The sequence below is a fragment of the Chlorocebus sabaeus genome, chromosome 2, assembly GCF_047675955.1.
Source record: "Chlorocebus sabaeus isolate Y175 chromosome 2, mChlSab1.0.hap1, whole genome shotgun sequence".
NCBI classification, from domain to species: Eukaryota; Metazoa; Chordata; class Mammalia; order Primates; family Cercopithecidae; genus Chlorocebus; species Chlorocebus sabaeus.
In genome coordinates, this window is record NC_132905.1 from 49,837,769 (window position 1) to 49,859,564 (window position 21,796).

A 21,796-nucleotide genomic window follows, 5' to 3' on the forward strand; every position below is an offset into this window, starting at 1 on the left:
ACAGAAATAGCTAAGAGTCAACAGATCTCAAGGGACCATGAGGACCAAACAATGACTGTCTCAGTGGCAAGCTCTGAACTGAGGGCTGATAACTAGAGACCACCTCTTTCCTCTTGCCCCTGACCTCCATAAAGTTTTAGAGACAGTAAGTAGAGACTGAGAAATGATTGAGGTGTGTGGTTGTGTAAATATTGGAGATAGGCTGCTGATGCTCCTTGACTTAAGATGGGCTTATGTCCTGATAAACCCATTGTAGGTTGAAAATACTGTAAGCAAAAAATGCATTTAGTACACCTAACTTGCACAGATGGGCATTTTGTAGACATGTGGAATGTGAAAACACAAAACACAATATCCAAAAACTGCTGACAACACAGGCCACTCTAGAGTGCAGTATCCGTTGTTTACCGTCGTGATGGTGCGGCTGACTGGTGGCTGCGGCTCACTGAGCAGCATCAGGAGAGACCATCATATCGAGAGTCCAGGAGAACATCAAAATTCAAATCCAAAGGAAGATTTCTACGGAATGCCTACTGCTTTCACACCACCAAGTCAAAAAATCCTAAATCAAACCATCGTAAGTGGGGGACCTCCTGTAGTTTCTTGGGAATCTGGACTTGAGGAGAAGGGGAATAGAGATCAGGAAGATGAAGACAGACTGGAAGAAAGTCCCTTTGGCACTGGAATTGGTGCAACTGAGGGCTGGGGTGGGGAGGCATGCAGAGTGTGCTGAGTGAACCTAAGGGAAAGACGAGAGAAACAAACCCAGCCAGGTGTGCGATGTAAGCAATGCAAGCAATGCATTTAAAAATGTATCTCTGCTTGCAAAAGTATTTTGTTCATGTTAAAAGGAATTTCAAGCATTAATAAGCAAGGTAGGGGAGTTTTTGGTGGGAGGGAGCTCTTCTTGTTTGAAATTCAATATACTCACTGACCAGCTCTTCTGTCTAGTCAACGTTCCTGGTGTTTTCCATAAATCATCTTATTTAAATTGCCCTGCAGTCCTGCAAGATTGGTTTCCCTTCCGTACATTTAATGAATGAAGAAACTGAGTCTTAGGTTAGAAAAACTGCCCAAGTAGGAAGCAGAACATGAACAATTGAGAGTTCTGTCCATGCTCATACTGAACTGTTTCTCTGAGGGTATGAGGGTCCATATACATTATCACCAAACTTGGGTTACCTCCAGGAGTGAAAGGGAACATTGCTAACAAATGCCAATGGCAATATGCATAAATTGGGATCATTCCCAGTCAAACAGAACCTGTGGTTTCTCTGCCTTGGTAGATTCAGCCCTTCTCACAATGGAAAATGCCTTAATACTCACATTCTCTAAGTCCCATTTAAAGTCCTAGAGCTGACTCTGAAACAGAACTCTGTGGTCTGTTTAATGGGTAATTATGTGTGGGGAGCAACAGTACAAATGAAAATACACCACTGGGTCCTTCTACTACTTTGTGGTGGGGGATAGTTCAGAACGGCCTGGAATCAAGCAGAATATAAGAAAAATATGATTGAAGCAAGATGGTGGTATAGGCATTTATTGTATTCTGATTTTTCACCACGGAAATTTACACATTTTGCTTAAATTCTTGATATTTTAAGGTCTAGAGGATAAAACAAAGCTTTTCTTCAGGGAAAAGCTGCTTTTCCTGAATCCTGCTATTTTGTTTAAAGCTGGTCAATCACTAAGCTCATTTGAGTGATGGCAAAGTCAAAATTATGACTGCCTGATTTTACCCTTCGTTGCACTTGTCAAAAAAATTAAATTAAAAATCATGCTTATGAATATAATGCATGAACTGCTGCATGGCATTCTGAAAGATAGAATGTCCCTTCTGTCCAGCCACTCACAAAACAGCATGTCACACGATACTTTAATATGCATAGAAAATAATGGGGCAGAAAGAAAATTCTGCCTCTCAGGAAATACAAGCTACATTCCATAAATGGCTCATATATTCAGAAAAATTTATTTTAGTAAAATAATAATAATAACTTTAATATTATCATTAGATCCCTCAAACTGACATAGTGCTTTCTAGTTTCCAAAATGTTTCCACATATAATTTCACCTGACAAAAGACATCATTAATATTTTAAAGTGCAATATAGGTTTGCTTGATTTAGGATTGCAAGGGTTCGGTTTCCTGAGGAATGAGCATCCCACGTATGCCTACTGAATATTCTATGTAAAGGCAATTGTGGAGTGAGAGTCAAAGTGCTAGTGCTTTCTGTAAAAATATGATGGAAAGTGGTATTTGTTAACAAAAGCCACTGAAGGCTTTGGAGACTTAGGTATGGAGAAAATTACTGTTTGAGACATGCTACTGAACCTAGCAGCATATAGTCCATTTAGTTCTTTTTTAATGAAAATATGTGTTTGTTTTATAAAATAATTCATTATATGTGTGTGTGCATATTCAATTACACATACATTTAGAAAGTTGAATACTAAACTCTCCAAAACCCAACTGTGCTCCTTCTTCACTCCCCCAAGATAATTTCTGAGGTCAACTTGATATGTATCTTTCCAGGCTATGTATTAGAAATATATGTATGTGTATAGATATATATGTACACACATATGTGTATATATCTATATGTATGTAGAGATACATATATACATGTGTATATATACACACACATATACACATATATGTCTGTGTGATTAGATAAGTAAATAGATGCATACATATAGATAGCACATACCTACAGATATATACACACCCCATATATTTGTGCATACATACATACATATAGATAGCACATACCTACGTATATATACACATATGTATGTGCCTACATACAAACATACATACATATAGATAGCACATATCTACAGATATATACGCACACACAGATATATACATGTATATACATACATGCACATACATGTATATGTATATATACATACATACAATAGATAGCATATACCTACACATCTATATATATGCACACACACATATAAAGGTATGTGTATACATATATACATTTACAGGTATACACATATACATACCTATATGCGTGTGTGCATATATATCTCTCTGTAGGTATTTGCGCTATCTGTATGTATGTACATATATATGTATGCATCTATCTAATTCTTGGATACATGGCTGAGATGGCGCTTTTGTAAGGGAAATTCTTAGAAACAGAAATGATAAAAGTGTCAGGATCAAGAGTTCTAAGCAGGCACTGAAATCAATATTTGCTTTGAGGCATCTGCCAACCCCAGGTAACCTAGACTCCAGAACAACAGTTCTCAAGTTTGAGCGTGCATCTTCAGATGAAGCGCTTTTGAGAACACAGATCACTGCACCCCACTTCAGGTTTCTGATTCAGTAGGTCTGGGATGTGAACCTAGATTTTTTTTTTTTTTTTTTTTTTTTTGACTGAGTCTTGCTCTGTTGCCCAAACTGGAGTGCAGTGGCTCAATCTCAGCTCACTGCAACCTCTGCCTCCTGGGTTCAAGCAATTCTTGTGCCTCAGCCTCCTGAATAACTGGGATTACAGGCATGTGCCACCATGCCCAACTAATTTTTGTATTTTTAGTAGAGACAGGGTTTCACCATGTTGGCCAGGATGGTCTTGAACTGCTGACCTCAAGTGATCCACCCGCCTTGGGCTCCCAAAGTGCTGGGATTATAGGCGTGAGTTTCCAGGTGAGGCTGATGGATGCAGATTCAAGAACACTCTTTGAGAACCAATAGCTAGAGCTTGGATTTGAATAAGCCACACGTGTGAGGCATGGAGGGGCCCGTGCTAGGGTCATAAATCTCCCAAAATGACATGAGAGATTTGCCTATGTCAGTTTTAGCATTTGTCGCAGAGGAAAAAAAGGGAAGAAAAAGGTCTCTGTTGAGATTTCCTCATCCTATACATGGACTAACATGGGTTTAAGGACCATTAGCCAACAAAATAAAAACAAAACTCTAAGCCTAATATGTACTTTAAGGTATTGCTAAGGTGGTATCTTCAGGTATCTTAGAAAACCAAGTGTAAATAAATGAGCTCTTAAAGCAACATCAAAAAAGCTTCCATAAGTAAAAATCCAAGGAACATGATCATCAAAAAGGCAAAATACACAAGGAAATAACCAAGTGCATAAGTTTGCAGAGTCAATAAACTGCAGAATCAGACTTGTACACACTAGCGATATTAAAATTTATGATGCAGATTATTAAAGGTATTTTATGTGTTAATTAAATTAAAAATGTCCATGTATATTTGAAAAGGAACCAAATAAAACGTATCAAAAAAGAAAACTATAATTAAAAATTCAGTGAAGAGTTAAACATCAGATTAAATACAGTTGAATAGAAAATTAGCAAGTTAAATGACAGACTTGAAAAAAATTAACCGGAAGGCATCATAGAGAGAAGAGAACAAGAGGATGAAAATGTGATATGGGTTAAAAGTCATGAAAAACAGAGAAAGAAAGAATAGAAAGTAATAGATTGAAGTGATATTTGGTGAAGTGGTATGTGAGAGTTTTTCAGAACTAATGAAAGATGCCCATTCCCAGATCTAAGAAGTAGAGCAAATTCTAAGAGAGGATACATAAAAATGAATCTATACCTAGGCACATCATAGTGATACTATGGAACACAAAAGATAATGAGTAGATTGTCAAAGCAGACACAAAGGAAAAACAGATCAGCTTAAAAGAAGCAAAAAACAAACTGAAATATTCCTTAACAACTACAGGAAAACAACTTCAAAATGTTGCAAGAAAATAACCATCAACCTCAAATTTTTACCCACCAATACTGCCTTATAAGAATAATGCAAAATAATACCATTTTCAGGCAAATAAGTCCTGAGAGACTTTCACTAAAGGAACCTGTAGAGCATTTACTTCTGAAAGACAAAGGAAGAAGTATGAGAAAAGTATGCTTTATTAAAGGTGCTAAGTTTTCTGCAATAATAATCTTTCAACTTTTTGTAAGAAAAAAAAAGATCTAAATTATGGGGAGTTAGAATTAATGCAACTGGTACTAACTAGACTTTTTTCCCAAACAATTCTGTCTGTGTCTTGCTGGTTCATAGATGGCATTATCATTTATAGCAGATGACAGCCAATCAATTAGTAGTTTGAAATTACTAATAATTTCATTATTGGTATGGTGTTGAGCGTGTGAAACCAAAGTACACAGTGGTTCATGAAATTTTAATTAAAATAATAAAACCACCATATTCAAAAGTACACAGCATAAAAATGCAAATAAATACATTTAGAAATTGTTTGATTTTTAATTTTGATGTTCAATATCTCAGTGAGATGTTTACTAAAGTAATAATGCTTAACTCAAGGTTATAATGTTGACAATATTTCTTCCTTCAAAAAATTTGTTCTAATTTCCAGGAAAGAGAAAGAGAAAAGGATTTCAGAAGCTGTGTTTTTTCTAGAAAAAAAAAAAAAAAAAAAAAAGAGATTGTGACATTAACAAACTGCATGGACTTGGGCAAGTTAACGAAGCATTTGTAGTCTGTACTTTAAAAAATTCTGTAGAATGAGAAAATTTGACCATATGTTCTTGAAATTTTTCTTCTGAATCTAAATACAGTTATTATGACTATATATGCTGGAAAATCTAGGTGAGTTTGTTTTCTGTAACCCTTTCTGAAAATGTGTGTTATCAGGTAAAAGGAGGACATCAGTAGTACCTGTGAGGGTGGGAAGTGGGCCAGGGAATCCTAAAGAAGGAGAGAAGAGAGATGGGGCCCATTTTTGGGGCATTAAGCCGAGTGATCTATAAATAAAAATACCAGGAGCTTCTCTTTCTAAAAAAATATGCAATGACCAAGCTAGAAAAACATGGATAACTCTAAGCTGGGAAGAAGATCTAGAGAGAAGAGTAATGGTCAGCCTTAAAACTTGCGCCTCTTCCAGTGATACCAGATTTCATTTGCATATCAATTAGGAAAGAATGATTGTAACTCTTTGTATCATAACAGGAAATGGAACACATGCAAGAGTACAATGCATGAATTCAGGGACATAGGTTATTTTGTCGAAATAGAAACATTGATAAGTAATAAGTGCCATATGTGTGGTAAACCAACTGATAGCAATCACTTAAGCATATCCTGAGAATGAACCATGTGGTAGATGCACCTCCATGCGGTTCGAAGGTCTCAACTAGAATCCAGGAGTGGCAACCTGGAGATTCTTATCTACAGGGAACATCTGAGCCCCCAGCCCATACTGTGGAACTCAGGTTGTACAAGGGATGGAGGCCCTTTGTCTTGGGTTAAGGAAAGGTTGTCGCTGCATGTTTTTTATAAGTGGTTGTGTTCCTCCTGCCCAGGCTCCTGCCACCAGGCTCTCTCTCCTGTATGAAAGCCCCCAGGAAAACCCCATGTCTCTTTCAGTGATTCTGGGGCTCTTCCTCAGCCTCTCGAACCTGGTGTCATCCCCACTAAAGGTGGGAGGGGTTCAGCACAACAGCACATCATGGAATCATCCACCGCTGCCTGCCCGATGGTGCTCCCTTTCTCACCCCTTGCCCAGCCATTTTCAGTTTTTTATTTGTCTTTGGAGCCCTCTTAGGAACAAATGCACAATTCCCATGTTTCCGGAGAGTACCTCACATTCACATTTCACCACAGAAAGAATGTCCCTGCTAGCAAATCCAGTTACCACATTTTCATCTTTATGATTCAGAGCAGATTGTTAGACCACATAATGACAGGAGGTGAAGCTGTATTATTGAATCATTAGGATTGGGGAATGATGTTCTTAAACAAAGCAACTGATTTAGGAAGTAAATGAAGTTTTCACACATTGGAAGGAGTAACTTGGAAGAATTCCCTTCTTTAATTAAAGGTGGAAGAACTGCTACAGCTTAATAGCCGTTACATGAGGCTCAGAAATGACAACAGGCTCAGGCTCTGGAAAACAGCTTTTGACATAGGTTATGGATGTGGTGGGAATCATTTGGTGAGGTAGAGTTTCTCTAGGGGAAAGGTGAGTGTTGCTTTGCCCCAGCTCATTACCCAAGTGTGGCCTTAAGAGATGGTCTAGAAAATGACCGAACTACAACAGGAGATTTGGAAGCCCCAGCTACTCTCCCACCAGGCAGTAACAAAGCTGAACATCTTGGGTGAATTATTGCAGCTGGCCTTTTCCCTGGTTCTAAGTGTTCTTCTCCGAACAATTTTAAACTTTCAAGCACATTTCACTGAATTAGGGCAGTGCATACCCTACCATGGCCATGATTATGATACTGATATAACAGCCATCACTGGCCAAAGGCCAGGCCGGTGCTAGGCCAGTACACATGCTATTTCTGTTCTTTACTGTCAGTAGGAAACGTTCATCCTTCGCTCCTTGTCTAGAGGAGGGATCACATCTACTTCTGTGCCTTTCTACACCTCTCCTCACTTACAGTAAGCCTGGGAGAAGGAAACAGTCCTATCTTGTGTCTCTCTCAGACCCACCTGCCTACAGAGAAGGCGTGTTCCTGGTCTGCTCGTCCTATAACAAGCTGACCAGGGCAGCCTTGGTCTAGGAAGCTGAGGACTCCTGCACTTGCCTGTGAGGGAACAGTGATTAAAGCTTTCCCGTTTACAGCTGAAATCCAGGATTAGGAAGTCTGTTTGGGGGCAGGGAAGCCAGATGCTCTGGCCTAACCACATAAGTAATCAAGCTAATGCTTTGATTTCCACCTTTCTTTCAGCTTTGTCTTCTCGATTGGTTCTAAACTCCCAGAAAGGTGAAAAAGCAGCATTATTACTTAGCACCGGAAGCCCCAGCACTCACAGGGATACTGTGCAGTCCTGCACGTGAGCAGCTCAAGAGTTCAAGTGAGACTTGCTGCTAGGAGATAAATAAGCTGACAGCGTCCAGCAGCCACACTTTTGAGGACCCCCGTGGCATCGTGTTCCTGCTGAGGCCAGCCACTTTCTCCCCAAACTACTTGCAGCCAGTGACTGAGCATGGGAAAACGAGACCCTAGAGTCCAGCTATTCCCGTCCAGTGCAGGACTCCTCTGGACTTCCAGACTGCACCGCAGACTGAGGCACTTCCTAGCTAAGCCTCCTTCTTTTCTTCTCCCCTTTCAACTGCTCCTGCTCCATTGCCCATTTCTCTCACCTTTATCCTGCACTTCTGCTTCCATCTTGGCATCTTCTTCCCTCAAGACCCAACCCAACTCCATCAGTATTATTACACTCTTCATTTCTCAGTGGAGGAGGTGGGGCTCAAGGCAAGAAGGACAAGGCGTAAATATGCCCCCTTTAAAAAATTTGTACTACTCTATTGCTTCTCTGCCTTTGGGCTAATATCAGGGGTAAAAGTTTGTACTACCCTTAGGTTTGAGGTTCACATGAAAAGAACACCTCATCAACATTTTAAAAGAAAATTTGAATGAATTGTATGTTGTACCAGTGTGTAAAAGAGAGACAGTGTCCTTTCTTCATAAAACTGAGTCCATTGGGACCTGCCCATTCAGTGCAAAAATGCAAAGGTATGTAGGATCCTAGAAAACGAAAGAGAATGCTAAAGACAGGAACCATTTTGAGCATCCATTGTTGAAGTCTGAATCTGGAAAGACTCAGAATGTATTTATCAGAAAAACATTTTTCCCAATAAGCCAATAGTTGCAAAGCTGGTCATCACATGCAAATCTTGACCTTCACTTTTACACAATTTTGGAACATGTAACTGGTAAGCACTACCTACAGTTTTTTGCTTTGCAGACATGGAAAATACATCACACTGACAAAATGGACTTTTAAAATCTGGGTTTTACCTTAACAAAATAAACTTGAATCTGATTCTTCATCTTCAAACATATTAGAAAGGGATGAAATAATTTCTCTGTGATATTTTAACCCTTAGGAATATCTGAACATGAGTGTGTTTATACACATAATTTAAAAATTAAATATAATTTTCTTTTCATGGCATAATTTTCTAAAGGAAGGAGGGACAGGACTTACCCTCGCTAGAGTCTTTTGAACATTCTGGCTTCTTTGCTTTGCTCTTCTTGTGGGGTGGAGAGAGGCCTTTTGGCTCTAACCCCTCTGGAATCACAAAGATTTAATATTCTCATTTAAATATTTACCAGTAGGGTTCAAAATTATGTTGAAATTTAAAAATGTTTTCTTCTTAGTAAACCTACACACACGCTGAATCTTAATTGCAGATTCATCTGTCATCATGGCTGAGCGAAATTCTGGCAAAGACTTGTGGTTCTCCAACCTACATAGACTTAAACTTAAGGCTTAAGCTAAAACATTTTTGTAGATAGCATTAGGGATTCACACAAATGTAAAATCTTACACATGTGCTTTCATAAATTTAGAAATTCTCCATAAGGGAACCCTGTTAATTATTTTTTCCTCCAAGAGTGTTTGATTTTAATCTTCATAGATTAGTTGACAATTGTCATGGTGCAATTTCATCTTACTCAGTCCTGAAAGCAGGGCTAGAGGAATGGAGAAAGGAATGGGGCTAGAAATTACCCTGCTTCTATTTAACAAACTGTTTTTAGTAATCCAGATTCTAAACTACTTCTGTATTTCCTACTTAAATTATTGTGCTTCCTATTTTCCTCAATGCCCCTCTAAGTCTATCCATGGGGGCAAATAAATTAAGTTCTGAGGACAGTGTCAGGAAAGTATCTCCGAGTTTATTCATTTGGATATAGCACATTTCATTAGGTGTGAATTTATGTATCTAGCCCTGGTCTTCTTTCTGAGCTCATGACTTATGTCTTCAACAGCCTACAGGGCATCTTGTTTGGGATTTGGGAATGAATATCTGTTTGCCTCTCTAGATCCACTCTCCATCCTTCACCACCCCTGCTGTGCTCTGGGAGGCTGAATTTTCTGGATTGCATCAGTGAACTCCCTGGTTCTCCGGCTTCCTATTAGATGTAGCCAATGGGGAGCTCAGGGCATCTACTTTCTAGGCACCTGGTGGTTTTCATGAGCTGGTTGTATCCCTCAATCTAAGGTTACAGACCCTAGAGTTGGCCTTCTCCACATGGCCCTCTAAGTTTCTTGGCTCCCGTAGACACCTCCTTCCCATTGTCCCTTCGGGGCTGGTACTTAACTATGCCCCACTCTTCAGAGCACTAATAATTTCCTTTCCTGCACTCAACTCCCATCAGGCCCTTTCAATTTTTTTGTAAAGGACCTCATCAGGCATTTCAAATTTAAAGTCAGATATAATCATATACTTGATGTTTATAAGCCTGTTCTTTCCACAGTATTACACATCTCAAGGAATGGTATTACTATCTACCCAGGAATTTAAACCCCAAACTGAGATGTCATTCTCAGTATTTTTCTTCATTTACTTTTCTGGTTGAAGCAATCGCAAATCCTATCATAGCCCTCTCAGCTCCATTCTAAAATAGATTTCATATTCATCAATGTGCTCAACCTTTGGAATCACTACAGTAGCCCACACTAGCATCTCATAACCCCTTAGCCTTCTAATCTCCCCACTTCTATTCTTTATTGTCTACACTCTATCCTCGACACAGCAGCCAGTGTGAGCTTTTGAAACATAAACCAGATCACATTGCTCGCCTGTTTAAAAACCATTGCTTAGCATAAGATCCAAATCCAATTCCAGGCCTGGCACAGCACATCACTTGGGCCCTGCTTACCACACTAGCCTCACTTCCCACTTGTGTTTGGCTCTAGCTTTGTCAGTTTCCTTTCCCTTTGTGTTCCTCAATCACTGCTAGGCTAGTTCCTGCCTCAAGACCTTTGCACCTGCTGTTCTCACCCCCACTCCTCCAACACACATATTCATAGGTCTGCTCCCTTCTTGCGCTTTGAATCTCAGTTCAAATTCAGCTCCCTACAAGGCCTTCCCTGACTGCTTAATCTAAAGGCTCACAAAGGAAATCTCTCTCAAACGCATCACTTGTATCTGAAATTATCTCGCTCTCTGGTGTATCCCTTTACCGTATGTCTCCTTCCTCATCTCATCCCCAACAATGTAAATTCCACGAGAAAAGGGCACTTGTCTTTCCTAATCCCTCTCGTATCCCTGGTGCCTAGCAGTGCCTTGAGAATTTCATTTCAAATTCGATTTTATTTTCACTTCCCCAGGCCTTTCTTTAAGGCCAAGATATAATGGGGACCCTGCCTAATTCTCTCTTAGCAGCTGTCGCCTTCATGCCAGGATTCTAAAATTACATTACAGAGCTATGGCGACTCATTTCTCATTTCCCATTTATTAAAAAAGGAACAGAACAAAAAAAACCCCACATTTGATAGATGTGCTATTAAAAACTTTGGCATTATAAACTGCAAAGCTTTGGGCACTAGGCTAGGTTTTCTGTGGTTGCAAGTCAGTCACATCTAAGGTTATTACCACAGCCAGGATGAAAAAATTTGCCAATGACTACATTAGCAACTCCCCCAAACTTCTGTCACCAGGTGCAAGATGGATGTTGACCCTTGGAATGGGTTCAGCAAAAACAGAAATGAGATGCTTGGAGCAGCTCACCGAGTGCAAATACTAGGCTCAAAGGGATTCATACAATGGGCAAAGAGACATTTGCAACCTCACTGGGAGAAAAATCTAACCCTTCTATGTCACTGCAATGTGTCGTCTGCAACTGGGAGCAAGAAGAGAGTTTCCAGTGCTGGAAATTGAACTCCAAACCAGCATTTCTCCAATCACTTTTTGCATTTTTGTGAGTTACATTTCTAGGTCTTCATTTCCCACCAGAATAGGAATTCCTGGGCAGTGGGTACTATTTAAAAAGACATCCATGTGCCACATTTTGAAATACCTAAGCACCCCCCCCCCCAAAGTACTAATATTTTATTTTTGAAAAAGTTGTAGAGCACTCCTTGGGTCACTGGGCATGCATACATGTTGAATATGAACATGAAACATGTTATATGAAACAGTATTGTATCATCTCATGACACCATGGGTAAAGTGTTCTGGGGCATGCAAATGAAAGTCACAGATACATAAGGCCTCTGTGTCCAGGTTTCTACTTGTGGCTTGGGAGGAACAACTTTCCCTCTTGACCTGGAGGAGTGAAGAAGAGAGTTGCTTCTGCTTGTCTTCAAAAGCACCCCCATGCTTCTCCTTGACAATGTATCATGTTTTTTAGCTTGCCCTGTGTCTGGCAGAGGGTAGAAACCTGGAGATTTGCCAGGAGCATGGCTTTGTCCCCTGAGGGACTGAACTGTGCATCCAGCTGTGATGTGGTTGAGTTTCCATAGGTGGTTGATAATTTTCCGTCCCTGCTGACTCGGACTGGGGCTAATTTCAACAGTGCAGTCATGGAAATGAAAGGACATGGGAAGACATTTGCCATTAAGGAATTAAGGATTAAGGAAGATGATTAAAGGACTTACACGGAATTCTTGGCATTTAAGCCAGTCTGCTTCTTCTACCTCCCATGGGAGTAGAGCCTCCCCTTGCAGATGACCATGTCTGATACCATCTGAAATGCTCCTGCCTCTACTTACTATAAAAGTCTGGAGACAGGAGCAAGAAAGTAAAGGACATGAACTTTGGGGTCAGGCAAACTCGGATTCAAATTCTGCCTCTGCTATTTAAGCAAGGAACTAATCCCTTTTAAGCCTCAATAATAACAGTTCCTGCCTTGTAGAATTGCTGTGTGTATTAAATGAGTTCATGCATGTCACGTTATTGGCACAAAGTACATGCCCAATTAAACTCTGGCTCAGCAGAGCTGTGCTGTGGCTGACTTGAGCCAGCTCACACCAGCTAATTGTACCATCTCTCCTCAGCTCTCCTATTCATTGACCTCATGCTTTGGAAGCTTGAAAAAGATCATGGTATTTGTGTTTATACCATAGAAATCTGCAAACTCTTCACACTGGGGCTCTCCTTATCCAGAGAGTTCATTTACAAGCACCCCAGTGGGTTTAGGTATTCAAGTTGTTATTCACTATCATTCACTAGCATGTCTTGGCCAGTTGATTCACTCAAGTAGCCCTTCATTAGTGTCAGTTGCATTTGTAAAAATCCCTCCAGTTTTCTATTTGAATGAGAAGGAGAATTGGTGCAGGGCAGGGGAAAGACAGCAGTTAAAGGCCTTGGGAGACTGGTTCAGACTCATCTTCGAGACTGACATGCTTAAGTGTGAGATCTGAGTGAGGCCATCATGCACACCAATGTCTGGTGAGGCCAGCTGGAACCATTCAGCACAAAAATCCTCCATGATTTCAGCACTCAGGTATCAGGAAATTGGGAGTAGCTCCCAAGCCCATTCTGCCCGAGTGGCTTAGCATCCTTGGGCCATTGAATATGACTTGAACAGCTGCATGTAGCTGCTGGAGACCAAACTCCCAGGAAACCTGGTGGAACTAAAATCAGAAATGATGATCCAATTAATGCCGCCAAACCTCAAACGCTGACTCCAAACTTGTGGACTCTCCATTAGCATTAATAATGATTTCCTTAAAATCATTCAGTGGTTTGGACAGCTATCTAAATCTCATTGAGAAGCCAACTCTCTCTGTTTAGAAATGTGTACTTATAGCACTTAGGCAAATGATCCATGGCAAGACAAGGCCCTTATACTGGGTGCTTGAAAGGGCAGTATCCCTCGTAGTTAAAAGATACTCCAAGGACATTTCATGTGAGCAAGATAAATGAGAACGGGAAGATTAAATTCATGAAAGTTAATTCAAGACAGAGTGACAATTTAAAGTCTTTTTTCAACATACGGCTCTTTTTTACAATAAGACATTCTACATGGGTATAGGAATTGAAATTTTAATTTAAATTTTACCTTGAGCTCTATGTTTTATAAAAGGCAAGCCAAGTCCTTGTCTTAGGTCATATTCTCTCAGAAGCAAACATAGAAGGGTTTGAGTTTTAAGCAGTTAATTTGAGAGATGATTTTAGCAAGTGTCACAAGAGGAATAGGGAAGAAAGACAGGAAAAGGAAAGCAGACAATACTGGGTGTGTTCATGAGTACATTCCACTGTGGGCAACCAAGACTCAGTTCTACTGGGGACCTCTGAACAATATTGTCCAATACTGTAGCCACTAGCCACATATGGCCAACAAGTAGTTGAAATGTGGCTAGTTTGAATTCAGATGTGTATGTAAAACACATACCAATTTCAAAGACTAGGTATGAAAAAAAAAGAATGTAAAATATCTGACTATTTTTATATTGATTATACATTTGAAATGATAATATTTTGGATTATTGTGTTATACAAAATATTGCTAAAGTTAGTTTTACGTTCTTCCTTTCACTTTGTTCAAAATTATACATGAGGCTCACATTTGAGGCTCACATTATGTTTCTACTAGACAGCATTGGAACAGAACATGTATCAGATGTGGGTATTAATCAACCAACTCTTATCTATTATTGGTTGAGGGCTGCTCCAGAGAAATTAACTCTCTTGTGCTTTGAGTTTGCTGCCAGGACGAGAGCAAAGCACTCAGCAGACAGTCATAAGGACTTTCCTTGGAAAGCTGTTGGTGCTGTAAAATAAAGCAAGCACCAAGGAGACATAAGTAGGGCACCAACAGCCACTGCTACAGTTCCTCTTCTACCTCCTTTATTCCTACTCCTGACTTTCAGATTCTGCTTCTACTTCTCATACCTTCTGAATCCATTGCATTTGGAAGTCCAAGGGAACTTTAGGAATCAGACATGTTTGGACTGGAGAAGAGTAGATAGAAGCTATAATCCTTGTTCCAATGAAATTTTATGAAGAAAAGAAACTGGTGTTATTTCTTCTTGAAGATATTGGGCAGTCCGGGGAGGGAGAGAGATATAACTTAACATAGAGAAGGACCACCCCAATCAAACCTCATGTAGTGAGATCAAATGCATCAGAATTTAAAGAGCTCCCTGCTGATGGAGCTGCCCAGACTGAGCCTGTCAGTGATTTGTAGGGAATTCTGGCATCAAATGAGAAGTAACACAAAATTAGGTCCTCTGAGATACCTCTTTCACAGTCAGAACACTGTGACTGCCAAAATGAGGAAGAAGGAGCTTTTAATCATAGAATTAAGCTCTATATCCTTCTAATATCTGTTAGAATGAGAAAGAAAAAAGCAATAATTTACTGAATCTTTACTATGGTCCAAGCACTGTATGAAACTTTAGGTATGTTATCTGATTTAATCCCCCAAACAAAACTATATGGTAAGAATTATTGCCCCCAGAATTGTAAAGTGAGGCTTATAGAAAATGACACTTGCCTAAGGTCAATAATTGATAGAGCTAGAATTGAATTCAGGTCTATTGATTCATGCATTCATTATCAAAGACACATTGAATGGCTACCTTAGGCTATAACCTGTGCATTTAACCACGAGATTTTCCTCATAACAAATGGGCTTTGTTGAGGGGTTGGCATGCATCTCAATTCTGATAATGAGAGCAAAATATAATATGTGGAAAGTGTATTTTCCAAAGATGGCCACAGCAATATTTTAGGTCTTACATGCTCTATAGAACCACCCCCCACAAGAGATTGAGTCCATTTTCATTTCCTCTTGAATTTTGGCAGGCTCATGACTATTCCAAAGAATTAGAATTACATGGAGTGATGCAATGGAATGTCTAAGCCTGAGAATACACTGTCTCCCTTTTTCCAGGAGAAACTCATTTTGGAAGCTGGCCACCATGCTTTGAGGAAGCCCAGGCCACATAAAATGGTCATGAACAAGTGTTTTAGGAAGTTGTCCCAGCTAATATTTTAGCTGACAGTTGAGATCAATCACTAGCCAGACAAGTGAGTGAATCTTCAGATGGTCCCAGCTCCCAGCTGTTGAATCTTCCTGCTGAGCCCTACACCTTGTGAACAGAATGATTAAGTTATCTCTGCTGTGCTCATGAGCATAAGAAGTGGTTGTTTTCAGCTTACTCTAAGTTTTGGGGGCGATTTGTTATATAACTCTATTAAGTACAACATCATGTTCCATTTTTACCTTGGCTGTCAGGAAACTCAAGGTCAAATTTATTCCTTAAATACAGTAACTGCATTAACCTTAAGTGTTAGCACAACTACTTTTTAATTTTATAACACTAAGCATATATTTCTATTTTATTAATCTTATTTTGTCTTTCTTTGAAAAAATATGAAGTGTACATAAACAACAAAATGACCCCTACTTACCCCCTAATAATAAAAGAATGAATTTAATACCTGAATCTTCTTTCATTTCGACATCCTCTTCTTCGTCATTATTATCGTCTGTTAAAAAATAGGAAAAACTAAAGAAATATTCATATGAAAGTGGGAAACACAAGAATGTTCTAGATGGATTAATTAAAACGTTCAAAGAAAAGGATAACAGATGAGTAGAAAAGAGACTGTTAAAGCATGCATTTCTCTTGTCTTATTATCATGCTGAGTTAAGAAGACAGTATACACATTAATGCACAATTTAAAACCTAGAGTTTACATTTCCTTTTTAAAATTGTTATATTTATAACAAACTATATATGCAATCATTTGTTTTACTTATACAAATTATATATGGTCACTTCAGTCATTTCAATTGCTCACAATTAAAAATCACAGACTTTAAATGCCACATACTCTACCTTTGTTAAAGGTCTGCATGCTCACTTCAAGTATCTGAGAAGTATGGACATCATTATTTGGTCATAGACCGACATGTGTCAAATCCCTGCACTGCACTATGAAAAGTGCTGCTTTGCTGCATTTGGAAATCCCAACCTTCACTCATGTGCTTTCAAGTGTCCCACCGGTTGCACCATTCCTATTTAGCTCCCCTTATCTCCCAATATAACCCCTTTTAACTGGAAAAAGACATGTGATTCCTCTGCACTACAGATGACATGCTTGCTCTTTTGAAGTTCTGAAACACTATCATCTCTCTCCTTATGCTCCCCACCTCCAGTGCCATGTTCTGAATATCTGTGTCCCCCAATAATTCATATGCTTAATCTTAACCTCCAAGGTGATGGTGATTAGAAGGTGAGGCCTTTGGAAGGTGATTAGATCATAAGAAAAGAACCCTTGTGGATGGGATTAGTGTCTTTATAAAAGAGACCTAAGAGAGCCCTCTCACCCCTCCCTCCATGTGCGGACACAGGGAGAAGATGCCTCTCTACGAGGAAGAGGGTCCTCACCAGACACCGAATCTGCCAGCACCTTGATCTTGGACTTCCAGCCTCCAGAACTGTCAGAAATACATTTCTGTTGTTTATAAGCCACTGAGTCTATGATATTTTGTTACAGCAGCCCAAATGGACTAAAATATCAGCTAGCGCCAAATCTTCTCCTGTTTCTATGTTTGGTCCTCTCTCCTCACATTATTGCAGTACAAATTCAGACTCCCAGTGCCATTTGCCTTAGCTATTTTAGCAGTTTCCTAACTGCTCCTCTCTTTTTCCCTCTCCTGGATCTCACTCCTTTTACACGTGACTGCCAAATCAATCTTAAAATACAGCTCTGATCTGGTTCAGTGATTGCCCTCTGCCTAATGAGAAAAGTCTAGACTCTTCCTGTAATGCTCAAGGCCAATGATACCTGGTTCCAAACACTTTTCTCAGTTTCACCTCCTCTGTTACATGCATGCTACCATCTACATAGATGGCAACACTTAACTCTTCTCTGTTCTCTCAAGGTCCCCCTCAGCTTCCTCTACCTGCCTTGATCCTGCTAGCAATGCCCTTCTCCCTCTCTATTCACCTTCATCCTTCAAGTGCAAGCTTAGGTGCCACAGCGTCTGATTTCCCTAAGTTTGAACGAATCATGTGCTCTTTGATGTACCTTATTTTTACTGCCTTCTTGGTATGGACTTTAAATACACATGGGCTTAGGTTTGCATCCTGGCTCCTCCACCCATCCATCCCCTGGGCATGTGGTCTTGCAGAAGTTACCTGAATCTTCCTGAGCTTCAGGTTCATCAGCTATGTAGTGGGATAATAATAATTATGCTTACTACATAGAGCTTTCGTAAGGATTAAATGAGATCATGCCATGTAAAGTACTAGGACAATTACTGAAACATTGTTAAGTGCTAAATGTTATCTGTTATTATAATAAAATCACACAGTCTACATGTTAATTTATCTCTCTTTCAAATATCCATCTCCAGATGATAAATTCTGCAAAGATGGAGACCAGGTCTTGTGTTCCTGTATATTCCCTGGCACTTAATGCCATTCATTTTATATACCACAATCAATAAATAAATGTCCACTGAATTAAATTTATATTATTTTCTATGTGTTTTATACATATGAGCTATATCATCCTTTGTAAATAATGGGAAGTCAGTGAAGATTTGCAACTTGCTCTGACATACGTGCTTTGTAATTTAGTCATCCCAGCCAAAGTTACTCGGTATGGTCCTTTTCTAAGAATTGATTATCAATGATGATTAGAGATTTATTAGTCAGTGGAAAGAGAAAATGCTTTTCATTTGAGGTTTTAGAAAGGCAATTCTTGATAACTATAGTTAACTTTTAAAGAAGTAATTTTTTTTACCATGGAAATATTTTAGAAACATTGGTGATTTTCTACATAAGTTTTAAAATTCATTCTATGAATGCAGTTTTGGAAGGAAGAATACCAGTTTCTCAGAATTACAGTTTTCTAACCAAATGATTACCAAAATGTTACAAAGTAAACTTCGTAGATTCCTCCCTGAACTTAATATCTTTAAATATAATTTTATTTTACAGAGCCATTTAAAATCTGTATGACCACAGACTCTCTGGAATCTGAGAGAGAGAGATAAAAAAGAGTCTCTACAGTTTCTGGGGAAAAATAAAGGAAGAGTCAAAGATCCCTTTGCTTGTCACTTAAGTTTCCATTATTCACCTGGCAAACACTCATTGGTTAGCCTATTGTGTATAAGGCTTTATGTTTGGGGCTGTAGAAAACTCCAAGATGAATAGAAACTTAAGCAGTTTTCTTGTTTGTTTGTTTGTTTTAATAATCTTATCAGTAGTAAAGAAACTAAGACATGCAAATACATTCCAACATATGGTAGTCAGTGCTACTAAAAAGGTGCCAGAGGAAGGATTGATGCTTCTAGTTAAGCTACTTGGAAGTCTTCCTGTACGCAGAACATGACATTGAAGCGAATATTTGAACTATATAGACTGTCCCGATAACGTCATCCCAGAATGACTCCCGTGTGTGGAAGGATCAGGCTTGGGGTTATTATTCATTCATTCATTTCACTCATGCACTGATTTAGTCATACAGTGGTTAAGTGTCTGTTCAGAGTCTGGACTCAGACTGGGTCAGTTTACTTCCAGGACAAAAAACATGTAACTATGCAAATCTTGGGTAAGAAGAATACCAGAATACCCTGAAATATAAGGGACCTTCCCCTCACTACCATCTCTCAATCCCTTGTCTCTCCCAAAGCACAGGGTGAAGATTTTCTCCACAGTTTCCTTATCTATCTACAAACAGTAGCCCCCCAAAAAACACAATTGCCTTCCATCCTCTCCCTGAAATTTCATTATCTATTGCACAAAAGAAAGCTGAGAATGTAACCACACCTGGACAGATGTTTTTTACAAGATAATGCCTGCCTCTTGGGTTCATTCAAATTCCAAAGAGAATAATTTACAAGTTAATTTCTGTCTCCTGGGTCCATTCGTTCTCCCTAATAATCATTTATTGCTCTTCAAAAAATTGTCTACTTTTCCCATCTATCCACTCCCCTATGAAGAAGAATATATAAGCTTCTGTGCCCAATTTAGCTAGTGGATAATCATTCTCATGTGATTCCCCCATGCTTATGCATGTTAAAATAATTTTGTATGCCTTTTCTGCTATTAACCTGCCTTTTGTCAGCTTATTTTTAGTGAACTTTCAGAGGGCAAAGGGGAAGTTATCTTTTGGCCCCCAAATAACATAAAAACCTATATGTCAGTTTCTTCATCTGAAAAATAGGGATAATAAAATTATCAACTTCTTAGGGTTAGGATATTATGTCAAGTGCTTACATAGAATGAGCATTCAATAAATACTGATTATTGCTATTATTGAGACCACCTTTGCAAAAATTGTGACAAAGAGAGATATCTGACATAGAAAAAGTATGACAATGAAAGAAATCTAACACAGCAGACTCCATCTTGCTTCTACCCACACAAGCTGTTCTTGTTCATTTCTGGGTACAGCCCAAGCTAACTTTGGAAGGAATTTAGTATATAGTTTAACCTAAAAGCAAGAATGATAATAACCCTTCTCAAAACTATCCCTTCCTTGTTTGCGGACTGAAGCTGCCTTTGTAAAACTAATGAAAGACCCCAAGGTCATAATTATGAGAGAAGCCTAAATTCTACTAAGATGTAGGCAGAGTTAAACAATAACCAGCCATTGTTTCAGAGGTCCCAAGATATGTAACCTCTACAATTGCTCTAATAGATAACATCACTATTCTAGAACCTAAGGTTGGCCTTTTGAGATGTTTTTCAGACTTTTGCATTCTGGCAACTGACTGACTCCACCGGGACCTTTGACTTGTGACTCAACTGGTCCTGAGGACCCTATCCAGAGGCTCAGTGCATGAGGACAGTTTTCCACACTCCTATGATTTCATTCCCAACCAATCAGCAGCACCCATTCCCTAGACCCCTGCCTGTTAAATTGTCCAAAAAACTCCTAGCCTCCAAGCTTTTTGGGAGACTGATTTGAGTAATAAACTTCTGTCCTCTGCTTGGCTAGCCCTGCATTAATTAAACACTTTCTCTACTGCAATACTGCTGTCTCACTAAATTAGTTTTATCTGTGCAGTGGGCAAGAAGAACCCACTGAGTGATTACCTTATGATGTCATTCTTATAACTATTTTTGCTAGTTAAATAACCATCTCTTGGGCTCTACCTTGTGCAGTCATTATGAAGATACAGGTCAACAATCTTTTCCCTCAAGGAGCTCACAAAGTAGATGATATAGAAAAGCAAAACTACAGAAGAAGGTAACAGATTATCTGATGTAGTTACACGGAAGTTGTATTGGGAAATATACAAGAGCCAGCTAAGTCAGAGAGAAGTTCTATGAAGGCACTCCAGAAGAGGCTAGGCTTCAGCTGAGTCTTAAAGGGTGAGTTAAAGTTATGTAGCAAAAAAGAAAGGCTACAGTAGATGACCAGATGTGGATGTACTGCCTATACTTCCTTGTTCCTTGACAACTCAGTGCGTGGCAGCCTGCCTTTGAGCCACCAGGTCCTGGGTCTCTTTGCCTGAGGTCTCTCTCTGCTTGCTGAATCCCATTCAAGTAATACCAGAGAATTAACACCCTTTAGGGTTGAGCCTTTCTCAAATGATGGACAATTTGCATACAAGAACCCCAGCTCCCTTGCCTTCCAAGTGGCCTAATTCAAAGCATGTTCCTTGCTTTCCAAGTGGCCTAATTCAAAGCATGTTCTGTACTATCTCCCTGAGTCTCCCCACTCCTACTGGGACTGAGCCCCAGTTGTCCCATGGTAACTGGCTTACAGCTTCACCTCATTGCCTCCTGCTCTTGCTTGTCTCATTTCCCCACTTCCCTACTGGTGTTTCCTGGAATCATCTTCCCGCCATACCCCCACCACCCCAAAATACTTCTACTTCAGTCCTTGTTTCAGGATCAGCTTCTTGGGGAACTCAAACAAAGACAAGGGTAATCACATTCGAGCAGAGGGAAAAACATCTGTGAAAACATGTGGATGTGAACCATCAAGATGTTTTTAAGGAAATAAAACTAGCTATGAATGGCCAAAGGAAGAGTTATCTGAGAAACTGCAATTAACCTGATCTGTTCTGGCTAGATAATACAGGCCTTCCATACCAGGAGTGACAATTAATTTTATGTGTCAAGGTGAC

At 39.4% G+C, this 21,796-nt stretch overlaps 1 protein-coding gene across 6 annotated transcripts in view; it reads right to left on the minus strand.

Moving 5' to 3' along the window:
- MACROD2 (mono-ADP ribosylhydrolase 2) overlaps window positions 1-21,796 on the minus strand; it is a 2,124,972-nt gene that overhangs the window by 145,779 nt on the left and 1,957,397 nt on the right. For 3 of the 6 annotated variants that reach the window (XM_073008401.1, XM_007960536.3, XM_073008411.1), the window contains 2 exons: window positions 16,141-16,188; window positions 8,949-9,032 (listed from right to left, as the gene is read on the minus strand). In XM_073008401.1, the coding sequence (XP_072864502.1) occupies window positions 8,949-9,032; window positions 16,141-16,188 (132 nt within the window). The remainder of the gene's footprint in view (window positions 1-8,948; window positions 9,033-16,140; window positions 16,189-21,796) is intronic. The other 3 variants (XM_037985372.2, XM_007960545.3, XM_073008407.1) reach the window with 1 other exon arrangement.